The following is a 19,766-nucleotide window of genomic DNA, read 5'->3' as shown; positions in this document are numbered from 1 at the left end:
CTTGGAACCAGGAAATTCTGCATGTCAGGGCTTTGCCATGTACCTTCCCCACGCAGTCGGTGAAACACTTCACATTTCTATGCCCTTTTGTGACTCAGAAGTGTTTGTCATGGGAGCTGCTGTGCAAAGAGTTCAGTGGGGGCACGGATTCTGGCACCGAGGGTTCGCTCCCATGTTTTTCTTGGTCCTTGGGCCACTCTTTGAAGTGTTGCCTGAAGATGGTTCCAGCAACATGATGCAGAAATGTAATTGTACGTGTGTGTGTTTATACCACCCAATGCGAATAGGGCTGCTCTGTTCAGTCTTGGCTATTAATTTTGAGCTGAGAATTACCTTAGATTTAACACAAAGTGTCCTTGCTAGAAGTGGAGTGTACTTGACGTCTGGGAAAGGCTCTGCTTCACTCGTCCTTGTTCACTGAACAATGAAGATCCATTTTTATGGCTTTGACACTTTGGAATGTGCTCTTGGGGCGGCCATTTCTTGCTTTGAGTGGTTTGAAATGCACGACGTGTGTGCCTTCTGTTTTCCTATTGTTCATAGTTCTCCTATTCTTTCTTTTACATCTCTCTCCAAGCTGTTCTCATCCACTGTTTACATTCACCTGTACTAAGGAGCACCACTGTTTGTCGACAGTCTCCACGCGTTGGATGTGTTACCCAGCAGCAGAGCACACAGATGGCTTAGCTTTCAGCATTGTGCTTTTTCTCGGGAGTCATAGAATCATGAAGGTTGGAAAAGACCTCTAAGGTCACCAGCAGGACAAGGGGAAATGGTTTTAAGCTGAAGGAGGGAAGATTTAGGTTGGGTATCAGGCGGAAGTTCTTTACTATGAGAGTGGTGAGGTGCTGAAACAGGCTGCCAAGAGAGGCTGCGGATGCCCCATCCCTGGAGGTGCTCAAGGCCAGGTTGGATGGGGCCCTGGGCAGCCTGGTCCAGTATTAGATGTGGAGGTTGGCAGCCCTGCCTGGGGCTGGGGGGTTGGAGCTTGATGATCCTTGAGGTCCCTTCCAACCCAAGCCATTCTGTGATGATTCTGTGATGATTCTATGATGATTCCCTGATGATTCTATGATGATTCCATGATGATTCTATGATGATTCTATGATGATTCCATGATATCACCGAGGCCAACCCCAGCTGTCCCCACCATGCCCTCTGTCTGCGTCCCCAAGTGCCACCCAAAGCCAACCTGCGGTAGATGGTGTGGTGCTGGAATAGCGAAGGTCGGTACACAGTGCAGAAGCCAAACAGCTTTTCCCTCTGGATTGAAGGCATATTGTCTACTTGGAGCATCTGATGTGAGATACCAGGTGAAATTACAGAGTTTTAATTCTTCGGTGTCCACAGCATTTCTTGTCTTTTCCTGGAATGCTGGTTTTTATTTTTCAGGTTTGATGCAAGATTTAGAAGGTAACGGCTTCCATGGGAGGGCCGTGTGTGTTTGTATGGTCTGCTCTTGACTGCAGTAGGCTTTTAGTAGGTCAAGGAAGCGCACATAGGAGGCTCTTAAAGTGGGCCATGAAATCATTTTGCTTAGCTTTGTTTTATCGCTGCTTTGACAAATCTTTCTCTCCCCTTAGACTGCGGCTCTCAAAGCAGCGAAACAGCAATGCTCTGCCAGCGGTGCTGCCTTTCAATAAGGCATGGAGCACATTTAGTTTGCGTTTCTGCAGAAGTGTTTGCTTGTTGCAACCACTTAGAATCACAGAATCGTTAAGGCTGGAAGAGCCCTCCAAGATCCCCAAGTCCAACCCCAACCCACCCCGCCGTGCCCGCTGACCACGTCCCCAAGTGCCACATCTCCACTGTTCTGGAACCTCTCCAGTGATGGTGATCTCCACCACTCCCTGAGCAGCCTGTACCAGTGAATCACCGCTCTTTCTGGGAATAAATTTTTCCTAATATCCAGCTTCTTGCCATAGCACTCAGGCTATGATCCTGCTGCTAGGGGGATGACCAGCTCTGCGGGTGTTGGGAGTGCAGGGGAGGTCATTTACTTGGATTTAGCAGGGTTTTCCCTGTGGGCTCCAATGTAATCTGTATTGAGATGGACTACGAGGTTTGTGGAAAACTGGTTGCAGAGCTCAGTGGTTTGATGTAACCACAGGTCTGGTTGTGTATGGCCCCCGTGAGGGCTGGTTTTGTCTCAGCAGCATAGTAAATGGGATAGGATGCACCTTTAGCTAATTTGTGGATGGAATTTGCTGAATTGAGGGAGGAGCAGTGCTATTTGTGCCCAAGGGAAGGACGTAAACTGGGAAACGGGGCTGATGGAAACCCACCTAAGGAAAGACAAATGCAGCATCCTTCATCTGAGATAGGATCATAGAATGATAGAATGATAGAATGGTTTGGGTTGAAAGGGACGTTGAAGATCACCCAGTCCCAGCCCCCTGCTCCAGGCAGGGACACCTCCCTCCAGCCCAGGTTGCTCACAGCCCCATCCAGCCTGGCCTTGAGTGCTTCCAGGGAGGGAGCATCCACAGCCTCGCTGGGCAACCTGTGCCAGTGTCTCACCACCGTCACAGTGAAGGATTTCCTCCTGATATCTAGTCACCCCATGCAAGAGGCTTCTTGGCACATGGAGGGCAGCGAGATGCTGGGGTGAGACCAGCAGGAGCCTCCTGGGATGAGCTGGAGAAGGTGCAGGGGAACCTCATTACTGTCGTAGCCGCAGCGAGGTTATGGGCAGGGTGGTGCATGCTTCTCAGAGGTGTGGGGTGATAAGGTAGCAGACACAAGTTTGACAGAGATTACACACTGGGGTGGAGGGGAATCAGCCACAAACCCTGAACTTGTTGCCTGAGGAAACATGGGAATCCCCATTAGATATGTTGCTAAGAACAGGTTTCAGAAGCACTTCTGCCTGGAGTAGCTCCAGTTTTGCCTTGAAGCAAGGAGTGAGGCCATGGCTTTTCCAGCTCTGCTTTTCCCACAACGAGCCTGTGGGAGTTCCACGAAGAGCGTCTCATCCATCTTTCCTTTTAAAGATCAAAACCACCCCAAACCAAAACAAGAAAACAAGCCCAGCCCCCCCAAGCATTCCAGCAGTACTCTGCACATCTTTATGATTTGTGCTTCCAGAAGTGGTCAGCATCCTCCTCCAGGGCATCCAGGTCCTCTTGGTGTGCATCAGTGTGCCAAGTTCGAGCCTGCTGGACCTGTGCACCTTGGGTTCAACTTGGACATCATGAGGGAAGAATCTGTTGCAGATTTTTGCTGCGCAGTGAAATACAAACAGCCCTTTTTCACTCCCTCAAGAAACATTAAAGTCTATTTGGAGGAATAAGAGTGCAGTGCAACATTTAGTCATAAATTGAAGATTTCCACCACCGTGTTGACTTGGAGCATATGTTAGCGAAACATGTCTCTTCTTTGCAGACAATTGTTGTGCTTATGCTGTGGCAAGCACATTTAAAACGAGCATGGAAAATGTGCTGCTGGGAACACTCCGGCAGTGATGGTGGGGTCATTTAGATGACTTAATAGGGCTTTTTTTTACTAGCTATCTGTATTAAATCAATGATTCATATAAATTATGCCAAGGGGAATTAATTGCTATTATATGGTATAAGAAACTGCCAAACCAAGGGCACAAGTTTCCCTGTTGTCGTGCATGAAATGAAGTGGAGTTATGTTATGGTTTCTGGAAGCATGAAATGGCTGCGCCTCTCACCCCGACCAAACGGCATGAACCGAAATGGCCAAGATACGGTGGAACAAAGGGACTTTAGGAGCAGAGGTTGGAAGGTTCCGGCACATTTGGAGGCTTTGGCGCATTTGGAGGTTCTCCAAAACGCACAGCAACTATCAGATGTGAAATGCAGCTTTCTCCTTGGCCTGGGTACATCTCCATTGCCCAGATGTGCAGAGGAATTTAAGAGTTCCGTGGATTTGGTGGTTCAGTGGGAGCTGAACTCTAGATACCTTTTAGGGGTTAGGTTGGAGTCTGTATAATATGGTTTATTTCTTATCTCTACAAGAGGGACACTTTCTACCATTCTCTCTTGCAGAAATGTACAAAGAGAATAACTTCATATATTTATGTGGTCGGATACCGTGAGGATGAGGCTGTGCAGGTATCTTAATGAGGCATCCATGGGCAGGGCGGTGGGCTTGGCTCAGAACGTGCTGTGCCAGCACATTTTCAGGGCTGCTGGAAGATATTTTGTGGCTTCTCGGAGACAGAGTACATTATGGGTGTGTGAGCAGAAGATGCTTCGCTTTGGCAGTGGCCATTTCGTGCTTTTGCTTTGGAATTTCTGGGGGTTGGAGCTTGATGATCCTTGAAGTCCCTTCCAAGCCAAGCCATTCTATGATTCTATGAATGTTTCTCACCCTAATCAATGGAGAGGAAAAAAATGAGCTTGGCCTTGTTGCTTGATTTCAGTATACACTTAACACAAAATCTAACATGGCCATTTCCTGGGGTAGTACCATTCTAAATAGAACGTAATGCGATGAGAGGAAAATGTGAGAGTGGAAACACTGTTGTGTAAAGGAGAATGGGTGAAAGATGCAACTTTATGAGCTGTTTAAGGAAAAGTCGTCTTTTTTGTGCAAGAACAATGGTGTTCAAAGTTGGAATCTTCATGGCAGAGAGAAAAAGCATGAAGGAGCGGGTGGAAGGTGTAGGGTGTAGGCTTTTCTGTGATTGTCCAGCAGAGGAATTGGTGGATGTCATTCTAACTTGTAATTAGCTTTTTCACTGCTGTTGCTCTGCACGTCAAAGGAAATCAAGTGGAGAAAAATTAGGTCTGTGGTGACAGCAATGGGTAATGACTTCTCAAGGAAGGAGAGGCTTGAACTGCTCCGTAAGTGCTCTGTAGACCCCAGTGAAAGAAATGTTGACTTAACCAGCTTCTAATTGCTTTTCGACTTATTTAGAAATGAGTTTGTTATTGAAAAGTAATCAGTCCTTGAAAAATTGTGATGATCACTGCAAACACCTCAATGGATAAGCAGTGACCCACCTTAAAATTATTTTTATTGCTCTCTAATCTGTGTGACTGGCTCAATAAATTTCTTGATTACATGTAGCTGAGAGCAGAGATGCTGCTCTGGTATCGGTCAACATGTGCATGCTTTGGGTGTGGTGGAAGAGAAAAGATCTGATAAGTGGTTGATTTGTTGCTTAAGGAAGCTTTATGGATGAGTTAAACATTGCTTTTGTGAGTCACTATTTTGATCAGAACTCCTTCTCCCAAGACTTGGTACGGCAGGATGGGCTGTGGGCTCTCGACACAGAAGAGTCACTGGCAAAATCATTCAATGGAATCATTAAGGTTGGGAAAAACCACTAGGACCATCCGGTCCAACCATCCACCTACCACCAGTGTTGCCCACTAAACCACGTCCCTAAGTACCACGAGGCACACGTTATACTGGCAAAACAGCGATTGCAGCACTGTACCTTGGCTGATTTTTCAAATGGGAATGACTGCAGCAAGAATATCTGTGTCAATACGACAACCTGCAAATTGATTTTATTGTCATGAGGATAGCGGAGAAAAGATCGCACGTCTGCCTTCTGTAGTGGTATTAGCAAAACAACAAGAAGAGATCAAGGACTACTCTCAACGTGTAATTCTGTTTTGGCGTTTGCCCACAAGCCATCACGTGGCTCAACAGGACAGAGGATGGATAAAACCATCTGGGCTGGGGAGACGTGCGTGTCTTGCTCTCATGCTTTATCTCACTGTCCCTAAAAATATTATTCCATGTAAGAAATGAATATACTATTTTGAAAAGCGTGTCTTTTGTTGCTGGAAATATCTGGTTTTCCTCGAGAGACAAGAGTTTCCTGGGGGACTTCATCCAGTGGGTAAATTAAAGGAGTGTCAATGAAAAACAGGCTCTGGAACCCAAACAATAAGTTCTGTAGACATGTTCTTTTAGTAAATTTGTGACATAGTCCCTTTTTAGTAGAAGTGTGCCTTTGTAGAAAGACTTTGTGAAGCTTTATAGTACCAGGAGTTGGACTTGGTGATCCTTGTGGATCCCTTCCAACTTGAGGTATTCTGTCATTCTTTGCAACGCCTGGTGGCGTAGAATCGTAGAATCACAGAATCACTGAGGTTGGAAAAGACCTCTCAGATCTCCAAGCCCAACCCCAACCCATCCCACCATGCCCACTGCCCATGTCCCTCATCAACACTGATGCTGGCTCAAGTTCTACTCGTCTTCCTGTTATCACGTTGGTGCAACTGTCCGAGCGGCCATCTGCTCAGCCAGCTCAGAGGACACCAGAGAAGGAGGATTTTTAACCCAGATGAGTTTGCCAGCCTGGCTTGCTTGATAGCTGCAGGAGGGCTGTGCTGGTACCAAGGCCCAGGGCAGTTTTCGAGGGAGGAAGCAGAGGAAGCACTGCGAGCCAGCACGGCCGCTGGGGCTTCCTGCGGTGAGGTCCGCCTTCCAAAATTACTTCTTTCCATGCCTCTCTTTCCTGCTCGGTGTTTCCACAGATGTTTTGGGCTTCCGATTCCTCCAGGTGGATCTAATTTGATATATATATATATATATATATATATATTTTATTTTATTTTTTTTTTTTTTTGCCAATACCTCTGGTTTCTCAGGGTTTTATTGAATTTATTTTTGAATGTGTCCTGAAAAGAACTGAACTCTGGTCTGGATGATCTGATTTAACATCTGCATACATGAGGCTCTATGACAAATGTCCCTGGTCTCCTCTCTCTGCAATCTCCTCGCTGTCAGCCTAATGCCTTTGAGCTGTAGTCCTTCAATTATTCACTATGTGAGCAAAGGTTATATGAGAATGGAACTCTATTGATGCTTGTCCTCATGTCCGAGTAGATAGTCTGTCATGTTCTCGTTAATCCCTCTTTTTTTAGTGCTATGAAGGCTTGTAATAGAATGTTATTCTTGGATTTTTTTTTTCAGTAGGGAAGAAGGTCAAACTGAGGCTGCTAGAGTTGTAAATTAATCTTGTTTTTTTAAGGTGATGGCTGCATTTAATTTTTTCACACTGAAATTTTCCTATGTTTTCTTTTAGGAGAGAGGTAATGGCCTTAAGTTCTTCCAGGGGAGGTTCAGATTCCATGTTAGGGAAAGTTTCTTCACAGGCTGCGCAGGGAGGTGTGGGGTGTCCGTCTGTGGGGGTGTTCCAGAACCATGGAGGTGTGGCACTGAGGGTCATGGTCAGTGGGCCTGGTGGGATGGGTTGGGGTTGGGTTTGGGGATCATAGAGATCTTTTCCAATGATTCCATGATTTTGAAGGTTCAAGATTGCCAGTGGTGTAGTAAATGGTTTCAGTTAACATTGTTCTTAGATAATTAACTTGCTTTTTTTTGACTGCAAAGTTGTCTGTGGCTTAATAACCTCTAGGTGTCTTAGAAAGTATAATCTGCACAAGGGGGAATAACAAATCCGCAATACCGTGGTTTCAATACTTCAAGAAACACAGTTGTAAAACTGATGAAAACAGGAGGTGAATAACTTCAAGCATCTACTTCTGTGCCTTTGAATATTTTTTCCTGTCTAGAATTAGAATTGTGTTCGATACAAGGACGCAGCCCAGTGCATGGGGCTGTGAGAGCTGGTGCTGGAGATGGACTTGGAGGTGTTCAAGGAACATTGAGACGTTGTGTTGAGGGACATGGTGTAGTGAGAACTATTGGTGATAGATGGACGGTTGGACTGGATGATCTTGGGGGTCTTTTCCTACCTTGGTGAGCCTATGATTCTGTGTGGTGTTGGGAGAAGGATGGTGCTTTGAGACATGGGAATAGGAGCACCTGGGGGCTGCCTGGAGGAATGTTCATTAAGTAATCTCAGTCAATAGAATTTTATTCACTGGAGATGAAGAACCTTTTTCGTTTTGCTAGGTTGGGATGTTCGGAGGGTTAAACACAAGACTATGGAATTGTAGAATGGTTCTTTGGCCTTTTGGCTAAGACCAGTGTAGCGTTGTGTAGACCAATGGAACAGGACTTAAATGCATCAGGTGCTTGAGTGCCTGGCTCCATCCAAGCATCACTAGACTTTGTCCAATGGGATTTTACCTCCTAATGTTTTTCTGTTCCTTCCAAAATCGCAGTCCTGGTGAGCGTCCTGATGGACGGCCACGCGATTCAGTCGGTGTGGGAGGTTTTTGAGGTGGAAAATTGGCTCGGGAGGAAAGTTGCCCAGTGCCATCCAACTGAATAAAGTCATTTCCTCAGCTGAGAAGGCTGTGCTTGTACTCTACAGCATGTCAGGGCCTCGGTGAAGGTTTTTATCATCATTGATAATTGATAATCCATTGAGGCCCTGGAGCGTGTTCAGAGGAGGGCGACGAAGCTGGTGAGGGGTCTGGAGCACAGGCCTTATGAGGAGTGGCTGAGGGAGATGGGATTGTTCAGTCTGGAGAAGAGGAGGCTCAGGGGAGACCTCATCGGTCTCTATAACTACCTGAAGGGAGGTTGTAGTGAGCTGGGGGTCGGCCTCTTCTCTCTTGTAACTAGTGACAGGACGAGGGGGAATGGCTTCAAGTTGCGCCAGGGGACATTAGGAAATACTACTTTTCTGAAAGAGTGGTCAGACGCTGGAACAGGCTGCCCAGGGAGGTGGTTGAGTCGCCGTCCCTGGAGGTGTTCAAGAAACGTTTAGATATAGCGTTGGGAGACCTGGTTTAGTGGGGTTATGTTGGTGGTAGGTGGATGGTTGGACTGGGTGATCTTGGAGGTCTTTTCCAACCTAGCTAATTCTATGATTCTATGATTCTGTGATTCATGGAGTATGTTTTTAAATGAATTGCTCTAACACAGCATTACCCTAACGATCTGCCAAGGTGAGGCTTTTAAACAACGTGTTCTAATTAATTCTTAATCGATTTCATAATCCGTGTTCCCAGCTCCTACCTCTGGAGTCTGATCTTTATAGAGAGAGGAACAAAAGCAACGGATAGAAAAGGATAGAGATGGATGGAAATACGGCAGAAGAATAATTGTGAGATCATCGTAACGGTGAAAAGAAGCAAATTTAAGTATTGGTCATAGCAGAGGAGGATAGAGATAAAATGAAGAATACTCTTCCTGCTTGAAATACTGCTTGGAGTTGATGAAGATAGTAGGTAACAAGTTTTCTTACTAAGTAGCCACAGTAATCTTATAAGGAAATGTTAAAAGGTTTAAATTTTTTCACACCAAGAACAAAATGGGAGGGAAGGGAGGACTTAGGGAGTAAGCTGCAGGAATCCTTTGTTGGGTTTCTTTGCTCAACTTGATAGAGGTAAATTGCTTTAAAAGCTAGAGCGTGTAATCTAATAATTAGGAAATTAGAAGTTAATGGGAAACTTGAGCAAAACGTGTTCTCCTTCCGTTAATGAATTTATTCAGCAAGCTGCTGCAGCTTTGGCTCTCTGAAAAAGGCTGTAGGATGCTGAGGGCAGGGAGCAGGAGCTGCAAGAGCCCTGACACTAAACCCAGCCGGCTTTCCACTTGCAGAAATCCAGTAAATGAGCAAAGAAACTGCATTGTAAGACATTGGGACAGGCTGCCCAGGGATTGGGGGGGTCACCACCCCCAGGGGTTTTCCAGAGATGTGGGGATGTGGCACTGAGGGACATGGTCAGTGGGCACGGTGGGGGTGGGCTGGGGTTAGAACTTGATGGTCTTAGTGGTCTTTTCCAACCTGAATGATTCTATGATTCTAAACCTGTGTGGGCAAGAGAAGGTGCAGAAGGTGCAGCAGCATCCAGGATGTTGAAAAGCCGAAACAAGGCAAAACCTCTCAGCACCAGCAACCCAAGACTGGCAATTAAAAGTGCAGTGTTCCTATTTTTATGTCCACCCTAGGCTTCTCTGTGCTGTGTTTTCTCTCTTTAAAATACGTTTTCCGTGTCTAAACGTCTAATAAATGTCTTTGTGCTTCTGCTCGAAGGCCTGGGTGGGGACTGGCTGCATTCCTCTGCCATGGCTGTTGCTGTATCTTGAAAACGTGGCATCCAGGGCTGCAGATAAAGGGAGAGGAGATGTGGGCATGGGACGGAGCAGAAGAGCACAGCAAGGAGTTTGGCACAGCCTTCATGAATTACATTTGTGCCTTCCACCTTTTCACAGGCGGAAGTGAAGAGATTCATACAGAAGTAGATTTTTGCTAGTACTCATTCGAGTGATGTATCTTGAATTCTGACCATTTCTGAGTGTCTTTTGAAAGAGAGACAGGGCCGTGATGCTTTGTGGCCATAGGTAGATGGACAGCCTCCATCTCTCAGCAGCAGTGGCATAGAATTATAAGGAACCTAATCGCTTTGACTTCTGGCCAAGAATAAACCAGAAAAGAACCTTAAAAATAACCCCAAAGGGTGATGCTGCCGGGTGTCTGTTGGGCAGTGCCATACAGGGAGGTGCAGATGCTGCTGCAGCTAAAGGAAGACCCAAGGATGGGGTGAATGGGAGGTGGGCACAGCGCTTCGGTCTGTTTGTTTGCAGCTGGAAAACAGTGGGAAGATGAAGTTGCTGATAATCCCCTGCCCTGAAGGTCAATGCTAAACCGAGCTGGAAATACAGGAGGAAGGCAGCTCTTGTGCATTCAGGGCACATCGCACTCCTCTGGGAGTCGCTCGGCGGAATTTATGGGCTTCTGTGGCCGTAGAAGTGTAAAGATGTAAAAATAATAAATGAAAGGGAAAAAAAAAAAAACGCAAAACTTGGCAAACGTAGCCACCGAGGCGGATCTGCTAACTGAAGCAGCGAGGGCAAAGGCATCCAGATTTAGTGTGAAATGGGTGGAAAGAGGGATGGCGTGTCCCATAGGTGGGCACAGGGAGGCTCGAGGATGTCGAGGGCTGCAGATCTGGGGGGGGGGTGAGGGGGTTGCACCCAGGTTGCTGGCACCCAGATTGCTTTTTCTGTTTCTTTCTTGCTGCAAAAGGAATCACTTACTTAATTTGACCAAATGTTAGCGAAGCTTTTGGAACTGAAGCTGCAGCCCACGTCTTCTTGATAAATGGCTGTGTGTATTCCTGGAAGGAAGTTAAAGCGGGGCTGTGTTATATTTGGTACCTCCTGAAGCACTGAGGCTACTCCGAGTACAAAATGTGCTCCAAGAGAGACTCATTTGCCAGGGCCGAGCGTGATGTGATGAGATTTGTCAAGTCGTCGTTTCTGCTGGAACACACTTTGCCTTTCCTCTCTCTCCTGGAGACGGTTTGTTACACGCTGTAGTTATGTCGTTAAACTGGGAGGCTGTAAAGGAAGCCAGAAACCCCCCAAAATGTGAGGAGCCTCCAAGCAACACACACGCTGCGTTGTAAGGCAGAGAGAGAGAGGGCGAGCGTGTGCACATAGGATCGTTAAGGCTGGAAAAGACGTCCAAGATCCCCAGCCCACCCCACTGTGCCCATTGACCACGTCCCTCAGTGCCACATCCCCATGGTTCTGAACACCCCCAGGGATGGTGACCTCCCCCACTCCCTGGGCAGCCTATGCCAGTGCTTGACAGCTCTTTGGAGAAGGAATTTTGCTCTGGTATCCAACCTGACCCTCCCCTGGTGCAATGTGAGGCCATCACCCCTCGTCCTATCTCTGTTTCCCAGAGACCTCACCACAACCTCCTTTCAGACAGAGAGGTCCAGTGCTGAGCTCTTGGTTGTCACAGCATCGAGATTACCCAAAACTTCTGGCTCTAGCACTGTGTTTCTTGGCTTTATTCTAAGGATGCCACCTCCAATGGCACGCTGGTGTTGTCCTGCAGCAGGGGATCCCAAAAAGATCAAGAAAAGTGAATATTCTCTCCATCTTTTTCCTTGTTCCCGTCTTTCTCCTTGCGAGCCCTTTAGTACTGGGGTGGTGAAATAAGCCGACCCGTAAGAAATATGGACCCTGGTTTGCAAACATTGGGTTTTTTTGCTCCTCTCTGCATTGTGGGCAGCATGGGGGGCTGCCCGTGAGCTGTCCCTGAGCAGTGCTGTGGGCTCTTTCATTTTAATCTTTCTGAGTTTTCCTATCAGCTGGGAAAGGAGGGTGTGTGAGCGCCATGTAAAACTTGGTTTGCCCAAAACCAAATGCAAACCCCCGACAAGGAGCTGGCTGATGAGTATTTAAATCACAGTTCCTGTATTTTCTCCTTTTTGGAAGCTGAGAAGACCCTGGTTCTGGTTTCACCTGCTCCTGGTGCTAGTTGTTTCTAGATACATGCAGTCCTCCAGCAGGATATAGGAAAGCATTGAGTTTCAGTTCATACAGCCTTAGTGCATGATGCACCATGTGAGTATCCCACCCAAAGCCACTGAGCATAGCAGATACCTGCAGGAAGACTCTCAGTCCTGATCCAAGAGAGGATGCAAATGCTGAAAAATCTGGTGTAAATCCTGATGGGAAAACGCATTCTTTGAGTTTTTAGAGGTAAACAAATAGACATTTATTTTAAGGGAGCTGCAGCAGATGCACCCACCCATCTGTTGACAGCAGTGGGTCCGTTTTGTGCATGCACCCCTTCCTGCTCTTGCTGCAGTGGATATGACAATATCTCCGTGCTGGGACGAGCCATGCTTTCTGTGCATTGGGTTTGCCAGCAGAGCCTGACTGATGTTTCTCCTTCTGTTGTTCCTTTAGAGCTGTGGAATGCTGTGACCAGTCCCACTGCCCCGCAGCCGAAGGCAGATCGCCGCCCAGATCATCTCCACCCGAAGGAAGTTCATTCACAAGAGGTACTGGTTCACATTCGTGTGGTGTCCTCAGATGGTTGTGTTTTAATTGCAATACTGCGTTGATTTATAAAGCTAATAAGTCTGAAGTAATGAGGACTGGGATAGAACGCACAGTAGGTTAGACTTCATATCTTCTTAGTAAACAATTAATTGTTGTTTTGTGTCTAGAAGAAGGCAAAAGGCATCGGTTGGGTCAAAATCAGGGTGTTGGCAATGGGGTGGTCCTCACATGCAGCTCTGTCATTTGCCCATAGATGGTTTTCCATCAGCTTCTATTGCTGCTTTCCATAAAAGAAAGCGTCGCTGTGCATCTGCCCTGTAGGTGAATTTTCCCCTGGGTATTCACACTCTGCTCTTACTGCAGAGAAAACACCAGGACAGCTGGAGTGTCACCCTGACCCGACCCGGCTGCTTTTGTGCAGGTCTATGGCAAAAATAGACTTTTTTTATTCCCCCTTTTTATATGTTTTGCTGATTGCTTAGTAACACAAACCTTAAATGTCAGCTGCTGGGCTACCCGCTGAGCGTTCTGCTCCCACTCAAGTCAGAACTGCCGAAAAGCAGATGCAGGCAGAGAGCAGCAGTGCTGATGGATGCTCTCTGCTCAGGGATCTGCTGCATTGTTGGACTTGCATGGAACACTGGTGCATACTGTCTCCTTTGCTCTCCCAGTATTGTAGCCTGCAAAGTGCTCCAGCCCAGCACTGGGAAAAGCTCTGCTCTGGTTCGATGCCTGCTGTTGACTTGTGGACAGAAGCAGGCTGATGTTTCTTCCCCTTCCCTCCATGCATCCCAAGTAGGATGGGACAGTGCCAAAGGTTTCAGAAAAACTTCTTTTGCCAATCTTGCAGCAACGATGGGACCTTTTCTCGTGAATATCAAGCCAGAAAAGAAGGATAAAGGAAAAAAGAGGTCCTTGACTGTCCTCCTGTCCCCTTTTTCTGCCTCCCATATTTCGAGGCTGAAGCAGCAGTAAGCGGCATAGGTGAGGCTGTGCTGCTTTGTCAGAGCCGAGCAAACAGAAATGCAGGGCTGCAGAAGGGCTGGGAGCAAAGAGAAGGGCATGCGTTGGGTGGACGGTGATGGAGGAAGAAGGCAGAGGTGGAGCTGAATTGCTGAGAGATTGGGGTGTTTGGAAATCAAAGGATGGGCGAAATTCAGTTCAGCTCTTGATGGGTGTTGCGCTGACCTTAACTTCGTTTACTCAGGTTGTTTCCTGCTCAGGAAGCAAGCCCTCGTCCCTTTTACTTGCCAAATCCAGGGGAATGCCAGCAATTAAATAGCTAATCACAGTGTGGAAAGCCCATGTATGTCTGGAAATAACCTCTCTTATCTGTGTTAATAGTTGGGTTTGGTGTAAACATTTAAAAGTGCATTTTAGCATTGGGCTGTCTGTATGCATGCAGTGTGCGTGGATGGAATTTGGCATGTGGCTAAGCCTGTTTGGACCTCTGGATTTGCTCCCTTCACCTCAGAATTTCTGATCTCATATGGAAAATTTCTGGTCTGGAGTCTTGTGAGCATTCCATAGAATCTCTAAGGTTGGAAAAGTCCATTAATGTCGTCAAGTGCAACCAACATTTCTGCCAGTTTTGTGGGGTCCACAATACTCCACAAAGCTCTTCTCTGGAACAGAAATTTCCTTTCAGAGCACATATGATCTGGATGATGCCATATGTAGCACCAATCTTTGTAGGTCCCAGGATCTTGTCATAGAGTGAAGCGAGATCCCTGTCCGTGGTGCTGTCTAATGATGGTGGTACCCAGGCCAGGGTGAGTCATGCTCCCTCCTCTCCTCTACACACCACTCAGAGGAAGGGAATAGGTTGTGTTAGTAGAGTATTGTCCATGTTTTAAAATGTAGTTTTCTGCACACATTGTGAGGTTTTTAATGTGTTTGTGTCTATGAAAATGCCTGAGTTCAGAGCACGCTGCTCATCGTGCAGGCAGGAGCGTGACTGTATCTACACTGTAGTGCTGTACAGGTAGATGGGAAATAAATCAGGGCACAGGAGCACTACCATTGCTTCAGAGCCCTCCACTGAGAAGGTCTGCATTTCAGGTAATTATTTAGCTGGTGAGAAAACATGTAGCACTCTGACCTTCAGGTCTGATTAAGATCACGGACTTAGATAATCATAGAATGACTTTGGTTGGAAGGGACCTTAAAGATCATGGAGTCATGGAATGGGTTGGTTTGGAAGGGATCTTGAAGCCCATCCAGTTCCAACCCCTGCCATGGACTTTGTTGGGATGGTTACAGCCAGGAGGAGCAACTGCCTCGCGAGCAGACCCCTCTCGTGTATATATTCTGTTCTTTTTATTGCTTTTGGAGGTAACTAGATTCCCAGCAGCCTCTTCCACGTTCAGGGAGAAACAGGATAGTGGACTCTCTTGATCAGTAGCGGAAAACACAGGTACCCTTCATCTCTTGAGCTTTACCTCATCTTTATGAGCTGTGCAGTCGTAAGGCTCTCTTAAGTGTACCCCAAGACAAATCTGGGTGTTTCAAGCTGTTGGATTTTGGGTTCTGTCTTTCCTCTCCCATGCCAGTCACAAATACAGGTGTGGACAGGCTTTGGGATCTGTGGCTGTTTTCATAGAATCATAGAATCCTAGAATGGCCTGGGTTGAACAGGACCTCAAAGATCATCGAGTCTCAACCCCCCTGCTGAGTGCAGGGTCGCCAACCACCAGCCCAGGCTGCCCAGAGCCACGTCCAGCCTGGCCTTGAATGCCTGCAGGGACGGGGCATCCACAACCTCCTTGGGCAACCTGTTCCAGTGCCTCACCACCCTCGGAGTGAAAAACTTCCTCCTAATATCCAACCTAAACCTCCCCTGTCTCAGTTTAAAACCATTCCCCCTTGTCCTGTTGCTATCCACCCTCGTGAACAATCGTTCCCCTCCTGTTTATATGCTCCCTTCAAGTATTGGAAGGCCACAATGAGGTCTCTCTGGAGCCTTCTCTTCTCCAAGCTGAACAAGCCTAGTTCCCTCATCCTTTCTTCCTAGGAGAGGTGCTCCAGCCTCTGATCATCTTGGTGGCCTCCTCTGGACCTGTTCCAAGAGCTCTGTGTCTTTTTTGTGCTGGGGTCCAGGCCTGGACTCAGTACTGCAGATGGGGCCTCACAAGAGCCCAAGTAGAGGGGGACAATCCCCTCCCTGTCCCTGCTGCCCACTCCTCTTTTAATGCAGCCCAGAACACAGTTGGCCTTCCAGGCTGCCAGCGCACACTGCTGGCTCATGTCCAGCTTCTCGTTTTGACCATCCTTGACATCTTTGGCCATCCTCAATGACATTTTTCCATCGTTGATTACTTTATCCATCCTTGCATCATGTGAGTTTTCATTTCCTGAAAAGATTTTTGGGGACATGGTCAGTGGGCATGGTGGGGATGGGTTGGGGTTGGACTCAGGGATCTTAGAGGTCTTTTCCAACCTTAACGTTTCTATGATTTTAAGAAAGATGATCCTATGGTCTCTTTTCCTTCTTCATGCCTAGAAAATGCATCGTAGCTGTATCTCTTTTAAAAAATATATATGTCAGTGGAAAGCTCTTTGGCCCCGGTGTCTTTTTGGAGTCATGCATAGTGTTTGGGAACCTGTTGGTAGAGCCTGGCATCCAGCAGACCTACAGTGGGCAAGCATCGCGGCTTATGCCGGGAGAGCAAAGCGATACCGTTATATCTATTTTTATGTCTACCTGGCTTTTGAGTCATGGATTACAAAAACATAAATGGAGATGTACATTTCTTGAGGAGAGGAAGAAAGAAAACTCAACACTATCCAAACGAGTGCAGTGTGCTGCTGAGGAAATACCGAGGGGCCTTGCCAACGAGGTGACGGCTGAGGTCTGCTCGAGTGCTGCTTGCCATTCTTGCTAGAGGATTGCAGAAGTGCTCCTGGGTCCTGAAGGCTTTTGCCTGGGAGGTTGCAGTGCAGTGGGCAGCATGAGCTCCCAGCTCCCTGCAACGCTTCCCCACAGCGCCTGTTCCACACTTCTGCTCCAACGAAAGCCATGCTGGAAGCTGGAAGCGATGGCCCTTCCTTCAGATGTCTAATTTACCACCTCTTCCCAACGTGCCAGCCTTGTTTGTATTGATAAATGAATGTTCTCTGTGTATGGCCTGCAGATGATTCTGCTCCCTGAGTACAATGCTGCTTAATATACCTGTTTCTGATTAAGTACATTTGAATGTGTGAGCTTGGTTAATAAGCTACACCTTTCACGGATTCTTTTGTTAACTCGTAAAGGCTGCGTGTTCTGATTTATAGTGCCAAAAGGGGGTAAACTGACATTAAAAGCATTAATTAGTCTTGGTTGGCTGCACAAAGAATAGGGTTGGTGTGAGCCAGCTTTTGATTTAGCCCTTTGTGGGCCTTCGGTTTTGCCTAAGCTTGTTACAGAGTTGTATCTCTGCCTTTCTCATGCTAGATTGCGTAATTAGAGTTTAGTGTGAAATACAGTGATTGGGCTGGAAGAGAGCATGAGCCCTGTACAATTATAAGCAATAAAGCTGTAAAGCAGTTGGCCGGAACTTCACATATATTTTTAATAGAGAAATGTTTTTTTTAACCTGTGGATATGATAACTGATTTAGTATTGTTAGATTTCCAGTAACAACCCAGAGGATTTATTGTGCCTTGGTGCAATACGTTTACCCTTGGTAAACCTTGGAAACGATGTATTGTCATGCAATTATAGAGTCATTAAGGTTCGAACAGACCACTAAGATCATCTAGTCCAACCATCAACCCATCCACACCATAATTATTGAAAAGAAAGGAAGAAATACCTGTGAGCATATGCCAGTATAGGGGAGCTCCAGTAGTACCCAGTTCTCATCTGTTCTCCCCAGAGAAGTTTGAAAATTAATCAAAATGCAAATAGTAGGCTGAGTTTTTATGTAGACCTTCCTTTGTAAACTTGAGTGCACACTCTCAGCCCTCCCAAGAAGGAGGATATAATTTTGGTAACTGCCTTTGCTTTGTTTGTGAATTAAGATTTCCCTCCATAAAAAAGTCCATATGAAGTTTCCTTTATAAGATGAAAATGATTTCTGACCTTTTAGTGAAATTGTGAGGCCAAAGAGCAGGATGGGATTTGGGATTTTCTGAATCGCCCTTCCTCTTGTTTGGGGTTTTTGGATCCATTTATGGCTCATCTTCCCTATCTGTCATGAAAAATGAAAATGGAGAGCCATTGCAAAGAGTTGTGATTATCCTTCTGACCAGTTCAGTAAGGGGTTGGGGTGAGAAATAAACCTGTATTACTTGTTACACATCAAATTAGGATTGTTTTCCATTTATTTTTTGGCAAGTTGTAATTGAAAAATGGGACAGCTGAACAAATGGTTACGTCTCTGGGCATTTAACCTAGTGTCGTATTTTGGGTACTCAGTACTATGATTCTATGATTCTACTGCATCATGGCTTTCCAGATTCTTTATGGAGATAATATGACAAAAGGGATCTTCCATGCTGAATGATTTTTGCCAGCAGTTGCCCGCTGAGTATTATCCTCTTGCTCATTAACATGATTGTTCCCCATTGCTTGGGCGTTTTCTTCCACAGTGTAAACAATTTCCAGTGGTTCCTTCCCCCTCTAGAATCAAACGATGTCAAAGGAGGAAGTTAGCAATAGCTGAAGGCTTATTTTTTTATGAGGCAGGCTGAATTTTATACAAAGAACTGTTTCTTTTGCCTTCACAGTTGGAATTAATAAAAAATTGCCATCTCTGCAATATTTGCTTTTCTGAGAGTTTAAAACATGTGCTTTTGCTTCAGATATTATGTTTGCTGATGGCTGTTTGTGTAAGGCAGTGCGTGTGATTTGCCATGGGGAGGTCTCCCCTTTCCTGGGAAGCTCATAAGCAGGAGTAGAATCATAGAATCATAGAATTAGCAAGGTTGGAAAAGACTTCCAAGATCATCCAGTCCAACCATCCACCTACCACCAATAACCCCACTGAACCATGTCTCCCCACGCTATATCTAAATGTTTCTTGAACGCCTCCAGGGACGGTGACTCCACCACCTCCCTGGGCAGCCCATTCCAGTGCCTGACCACTCTTTCAGAAAAGCAGTGTTTCCTAATGTCCAGCCTAAATCTCCCCTGGCGCAGCTTGAGGCCATTCCCCCTCGTCCTGTCAGTAGTGACAGGAGAGAAGAGGCCGACCCCCAGCTCACTGCAACCTCCCTTCAGGTAGTTATAGAGAGCCATGAGGTCTCCCCTGAGCCTCCTCTTCTCCAGACTGAACAACCCCAGCTCCCTCAGCCGCTCCTCATCAGCCCTGTGCTCCAGACCCCTCCCCAGCTTCATCGCCCTCCTCTGAACACGCTCCAGGCCCTCAATGTCTTTCTTGCAGTGAGGGGCCCAAAACTGGACACAGTACTCGAGGTGCGGCCTCACCTAGGCCTGTAGCTAGGGTTGTTGTGGCCAAAGTGCAGGACCCGGCACTTGGTCTTGTTGAACCTCATCCCATTGGCTTCAGCCCAGACATGCAGCCTGTCCAGATCTCTGTGCAGGGCCTTGCTACCCCCAGGCAGATGGACACTTCCTGCTAGCTTGGTGTCGTAAGTGGATGTAAGTCAGTCATGAGGAGATGATGTATACTAGGAATTGGGCTCATTTATTCATGTTTTGGGGAAAAGTCAGTCTTTGGCAGGGGTGGTGCAGTCAGTATCAAAAGTTAGACTTAAAGCACGAATTAGAATTTAGCCCTTTCCTTTTAAAACATGATATCCTGTGGAGATCAGGCTTATGCCTTATGCCTCGTGCACACGTTTTCACTCTGCAAACTTTGGCAGTCTGATAAGGGAGGATCTTGAAGGTGGTCTAATTGAATTCTGAAATGGTTCAGGTAAGGGAAGAAGACTTCTTGTGAGTGGGCTGGCGATGGGTAAGGTGGCAAAGTGAATTCGCACACAAGGTACCAGGAGATCTACATAGATCAAAGAAATGCCCGGCTGTTGTAGAAGCTTTCTGCTGAGTTTGTGCTTTGTAACCACTGCAGTCAATGTGAGAAGGAGCTCCATGGGAAACCAGTGTTCAAGGAGCTCTCACTCTTCCCTTCCCTTCCCTTCCCTTCCCTTCCCTTCCCTTCCCT

The 19,766-nt window shown here is 46.7% G+C and overlaps 1 protein-coding gene across 8 annotated transcripts in view; it reads left to right on the top strand.

Moving 5' to 3' along the window:
• The window catches only part of FAM168A (family with sequence similarity 168 member A), a 147,138-nt gene that overhangs the window by 10,323 nt on the left and 117,049 nt on the right, over nucleotides 1-19,766 (top strand). For 4 of the 8 annotated variants that reach the window (XM_021384123.1, XM_021384122.1, XM_021384119.1 and 1 more), the window contains exons 4-5: nucleotides 8,859-9,073; nucleotides 12,562-12,656. Coding sequence is in view for 2 of the 8 variants with exons in the window: in XM_021384118.1 (XP_021239793.1) it covers nucleotides 12,562-12,656 (95 nt within the window). In the remaining 6 variants the exon portion in view is untranslated. Of the gene's footprint in view, nucleotides 1-8,858; nucleotides 9,078-12,561; nucleotides 12,657-19,766 lie in introns of all 8 variants that reach the window. The other 4 variants (XM_021384118.1, XM_021384121.1, XM_021384117.1 and 1 more) reach the window with 2 other exon arrangements.

The sequence above is a fragment of the Numida meleagris genome, chromosome 1 (assembly GCF_002078875.1).
Source record: "Numida meleagris isolate 19003 breed g44 Domestic line chromosome 1, NumMel1.0, whole genome shotgun sequence".
Taxonomy (NCBI): domain Eukaryota; kingdom Metazoa; phylum Chordata; class Aves; order Galliformes; family Numididae; genus Numida; species Numida meleagris.
This window is presented reverse-complemented; position numbering and strand designations above follow the sequence as displayed.